This window comes from Sphaeroforma arctica (genome assembly GCF_001186125.1).
Source record: "Sphaeroforma arctica JP610 unplaced genomic scaffold supercont1.917, whole genome shotgun sequence".
Classification (NCBI taxonomy): domain Eukaryota; class Ichthyosporea; order Ichthyophonida; genus Sphaeroforma; species Sphaeroforma arctica.
In genome coordinates, this window is record NW_014039641.1 from 25,364 (window position 1) to 31,546 (window position 6,183).

Below are 6,183 nucleotides of genomic sequence, written 5' to 3' on the forward strand. Positions count from 1 at the left end.
TGGCACGCAAACCGCCAAGTGGTCTCCTCGACGGTTTTACTTTCGTGTGATGGTTTATAGCCCGAGGTAAAAAAAAAGCATATTCAGTTTAAATAAATAAATAAAAATAAAATAAAATATAAATCGAGTATGTAGTGCGCACATAGTTACTCTTGGACATTCTGTTAGAAAAGGAGTTACTTCATTTGAAGAAATAGCTAGTATGCGGAATTAAGCACAAATGTGTGAGATAATACCACGTGAGTTTCACAATAAGCTTATAATCCAAAGGAGGTTATAAGCAATATGATAACGGTGATTCACAATTCAAAGACTATATGAATTGGTATCTATACATATGTATTTTAAGAAATATAATATTCAGAACCGTAGTCAGATATCAAGGACTCAAAGTATGTGCTACGGGAACGACATATTAGATGTTAGGATTGACTTAATAAAAGACAAATATAATGTAGATGTGACGAGTGTGTTATGCACAGCTTGGCATTGGTCAAGCTAGATAGAGAACTTACCTTAAAAGGCAGAACAACACACAGGCTCGCTGAAGTACAAGTTGATGAAATGTACTAGTAAATAATATGTGACCCAGGGCAGAAGTGATGTTCTAATTAGGAGGGGTTGGCTATGTTCAAGAATGAAGTAGGGTGAAGTGAATACCGTAAGAGGTATTTCGAGCAGCTCACAGCACAAGTGCTGAGAGGAAGCAGTGAGACGGTGATGCTGGGATGTTAACATAGGAAAGTATGGTTAATATATTTACAGGTTGTTGAAGGTTGTAATTTGGTATAAATAGTATACCCAGGTAGTTCATCATATCAACTATTCGAGGTCAACAACTTGTGTAGTAAACTGTGACAATAAACAAGGTTTCTTCCACCGAAAGGTGGTTTTCCTTAACAAACTGCAGTACACTAATTAACTCAATTCAGCGCACTACAATCAATATATATATATACTATATTGACATGGGTCATGTTCTTAGGTCTCTAGGCCGTCTTGGATCATATGATACTGTCATGTTGATATTTCATATTTGATATTTTTATATTTAGTCTCATGGATGGTAAAACAAAAAAGATGGATACATATTTGAAAAAAAAGTATTTTGTTCAAAAAATGATGGAGAATTAAAAAAAATAAAATGACATATAAATATTTTAGAAGGCTATGGTAAATAGTATTTATGCACAGCCACAAAGCCTATAGTATTTCTATTATTTATATAGCACAACCCTGAATAACTAGCCATGATCGTCTGGTTGCTTATTAATATTAGCATCCGAAATAGTATTGTCTATAATATTTTTGTTGCTAGTACTGTTTTTCGTCTTCACTTGCACTCCAAACCCGCGATGCAGCCCCGATGAGTACCGTCTGCGCCCCGTTAGCCGGTCGGATTGCGAGTTGACATCCACCAATGGAGTGCTACTAGAATTGTATATTCGCGTGTGGCTCCACATCTCGATACTAGCCATACCTTTCTGACCATCGTTACTAGGTCCTACCATCTCGGAACTCCGCCACCCGCTGCTACTTCCCTCCTTTTTAGTATTGTTACTTTCACCAACGTGACTATCAATACTACTTTTCTTAGTGTCCGATTTACCGTGCGGATGCCTCGTGTTCTCACTGAATGCTCTGGGTGCAGACGTTACTCGTTCAATGGCTTCCTCGGCCAAGGAGCGCGTATCGAACGGAAAATGCTGGCTGTGGGCATGCGCATTTTGCTGTGCGATTGGTGGCATGAATACCATTTGTTTAGTCCGCATATGTTACCATTCTTTTAGTCTATGCATGTTGGTGATTGCGTACAAGAAGTTCGAGTCGCACACAACTATTCAATAGATGCCAATGCAATAGACTATATTTCAAAAATTATATTCCTTTTCGAAACATATGCTAGCAACGCAACTTACCGCTTCAGGCAAGAGTATTATCACATGAAATTATCACGTTGGTCACTGTGACAGTGGTGGTTCGCATAGATATGATTGCTGCTCTAGACACTGGTGGATATCCCACATAAGGATAGCATGTGTTGTTGAAACAGTATTATTTTTCGCAGACGAATAGGAAAATATGGATCCATGTCTCCAGTGGAAAGTCTCTTGACTGCATAACCTCATCCACTCATCTAGTAGGTGCAGCGCATGATCTTACTTACAAAACACACATGCACACACATACAGAGCCATCACACACAGAATTCATCGTGTACACTAAAACGTTTTACTACGATCTCCTCCCCTATTCCGGACTTGATTGTATATTTCAAGTACAAAAAATTTCGCAAGAAAGGAATACGCATGAGACTATCACGCTCCACTACTATATATAGAACACTTAACATGCCGCCAGATCACATCGAACACTTACCTCCTGCGACGGGCGTTTGAGCGTCAGATTGGCAGGCGATGAACTTAACCACTCTGCACTCGCATCCTGTGGTTCTGGAGCCTGTCCCATTTCACCGGGCGCTTGCAGCACTGATGTGATGGTCTGGTGATGGAGAATTACAGAGGAAACTAGGTAAATAACAAATACTCTTAGTTCATCGATCCTATGGTTTAGAATGCAGTAGAAGTTGATTAAAGGTTATGTAAGGGAATTTCTAGGATGTGTTGTACCCGCACATGTATAAAAGCGCCTAAGGCAGGATCGGTAGAGATACTAATAACTGTCAATCTAAGATCACATATCCACGTAATATAGTGTATATACCACGTACATAACGGACTTACAGTATATGATATTATTAAATCAATAGTAATTACTGGTAGCGATGTCACTCTTTCATAATTTTAAGTATATTTACCCACGTACATACTTGCCATACATTTATGGTATAATTACATGTATAACAGTATCAGTTAAGTAGTGTCGCAATACGCAGCCCAAATATTAATGGCAGATTAATCTGATGTATACATCTCAAGCACGAACCCAGCATATATATATGGCAAGACGACATTCGTATTCATATTGTGGCGAGAAATAGCACCATACAAGCATACCTGCAAAGCCGCACAAAGTCCGCACGAAGCGTCTATCATATTCGAAGAGCGTACACTGTTAACTGATCCAGAAAATAAACAAAGACGGAGACTCAGCAGAAGTGAAGTGATGGTGAAATCTTACGCACACCTGAGCAGAATCCCAAAAAGATCTAATTTCCTGAGGAGAAGATGATACTCTATAACCCAATTCTGAAAGTCCGTCAAAGAGTACAAATGTTCACTAGCACGGAGACAAACATATATATAGATATAGACATAGATATAGAGATATTTATATATATAAAAATATAAACATATATATAGATATAGATATAGATATATATATATATATATAATATATATATATATATATATAAACACTTACAGACACAGGCAGATACAGATACAGACACAGACACAGACGCATACACAGACATAGACATATATATGTATATATATATATCATTATCATGTACATAAAAAACGGTTCAAGGTATGAGATCCTTAGGTGTTGGTGATCTTCCATACAACGTGTATGTGGCAATCACAACTGAAGATACAACAAATGAAAAGCACTCTGCTACATTGCATAGAGCAATATCTGCAACTGGTCCATCAACTTCAGTGTGAATAAACTAAATCTCAGTACGTTGTTACTTTTTGAACCATTCAAGTGAAGTTTAAGCTGATGCATTGCCAGCGAATATATCACCTACATTAAGCCACAAAGGCCATTCAATACATACTGTCTCCATACACAAATAGTACACAACCACACACTTATATGGATCCTCATGCAATCGAGTGGGAATCCTCGCTTTAAAGTACAGATGAATAGCCTTGTCAGTGACAATCATGTACGGCAACCTTCAGAATAACGTACCTATGACCGCTGCTATTGACTTTCGGTACGATCCGGTGAGATGGGCCGCGATGTTGTACTTGGGTTTCACCTGCAGGGTTGTATTGTGCGGAGGTTCAATGCCGGTATTGTGGGAGTCTTGATGCACACATGCTTTATACTGTCAGGCCTGGGCGTATAGATATACTGCGACTGCATATCACGATTGACGGGGAAGATCATAGCAATTGATATACTAGGCTAAAGCAGCGCAACACGGACTTGCACCTAAGGTATATAGCTCCGCTTATATGGGTAGGTATCACAGACGAACCACAAGGCCATTCACCATCTAAGCTACAATGCGATTACCCGTTTAAACTACCAAACGGATAGACAGATGATATAGTAGACATGCGCATATACTCAATCCGGTCTCCTGGCAAACTACACTACACGGGTCCAAAGGAACTCATGCATGTAGTGAATGTACATCTCAAACCACAGATGCTGTACCACAGCCAGTTGTGCGCATGACTCAAACTCGAACGTAACTATAAAGAACCCAAGAAGGGTTCTTAAACAGACACAGATACACACACACGCACGTACACACACAGATACACACACACGCACGTACACACACAGATACACACACACGCACGCACGCACACCCCCCACACAAAAGAATGGAAGCAGAGCTCACCTTCACAAATCTCTCCATAAAGCTAGGATCCACCACGATATCGCCTGTGGCACTGATGATATAGACCACACCCACGTGCTTGTAGCCGAGATCGATTACTTTCAACCAGCTATGTATTTATGTATGAGCGCAGAGAAAGTAAACTTCAATACGTGAAACTGACGACATATAAAGCCTAATAACGATGGAAGATTATGACAAATATAATGCTTGAATGTGCAAGCCGGGATCCATTCTTTTCGATCCTACATACATACTATATGTCTATCTAAGTATAGCAAGATTATGACAAATATAATGCTTGAATGTGCAAGCCGGGATCAGTTACTTTCGATCCTACATACATACTATATGTCTATCTAAGTATAATGCTCGAATGTGCAAGCCGGGATCCATTCTTTTCGATCCTACATACATACTATATGCCTATCTAAGTTTAATGCTTGAATGTGCAAGCCGCGATACATTTCTTTCGATCCTACATACATACTATATGTCTATCTAAGTATAATGTTTGAATGTGCAAGCCGCGATACATTCTTTTCGATCCTACATACATACTATATGTCTATCTAAGTATAATGCTCGAATGTGCAAGCCGCGATACATTTCTTTCGATCCTACACACATACTATATGCCTATCTAAGTATAATGCTTGAATGTGCAAGCCGCGATACATTCCTTTCGATCCTACATACATACTATATGCCTATCTAAGTATAATGCTTGAATGTGCAAGCCGCGATACATTTCTTTCGATCCTACATACATACTATATGCCTATCTAAGTATATGGGGTTGGCATTATTACGTTAAAACCAGGACACGAGGAAAGACGCTGGTTGTGCGTGGACCTTGACATAGTTGTCGAAGAAATGGACTGTTGGGGGCATTCAGAGTATTACACACACGGTAATGTACAAAAGGTTCTTTCTGAACGTACACACACACACCATGCCATCTAGACAATTGCCACAAGTGCGTATCATTCCGAGTACGTGGCCACAACAACACATACAGACACGCGCATACAACACACTGGATCGACTAGTCACACACGCACACACTCCATATACCAGCACACACACGTTGTCCATGGACATTGCCACATCCAATAGATGAACTATCGCACATACCCGCTTTGGGACAAAACCCTAAACCCCAAACCCTAAAACCCATGGTATTCGACATACATGAACTTGGGCACGGAGGTCACTGGATCCCCGTCATTGACAATCCTGATGCAATGAAGAAGGTATGACGGCCGGTAATGTGCCGTCGGACGAAAGTACCGAACAGGTTTGGAATGAAACGATTGAATTGTAATTAGAAATTAGAAATGTGAGTGATCAAGCTGTCCAGAAGAAAACATAGTACACCTGATGAGTTAACAACATACGCGCACAAACGTACAACAGCAACGGCACGCATCAAGTGACTTCAACAGATGGACTGGTACAACTCTGATGTGTTTGAGGTTAGTGCATTTATACCGGATAATGATTGTTAATGAAATGAAATGAATAAACGTAGCTACCTATGCAAGGACAATATATATATATATATATACATATATATATATATATATATACAATATATATATATATATATATATACTATATATATATAGTANATA

At 39.3% G+C, this 6,183-nt stretch overlaps 1 protein-coding gene across 1 annotated transcript; it reads right to left on the bottom strand.

Annotated features, from left to right (window-relative positions):
* Positions 1-1,173: 1,173 nt before the first annotated feature.
* SARC_09254 (hypothetical protein) lies at positions 1,174-5,787 on the bottom strand (the record flags this gene model as incomplete). The annotated part of the gene is made up of 6 exons (XM_014296745.1): positions 1,174-1,730; positions 2,380-2,502; positions 3,018-3,079; positions 3,883-3,952; positions 4,547-4,655; positions 5,741-5,787. Coding segments are annotated over 6 exons (897 nt in total), but the record flags the coding sequence as incomplete, so codon positions are not given.
* Positions 5,788-6,183: the final 396 nt, after the last annotated feature.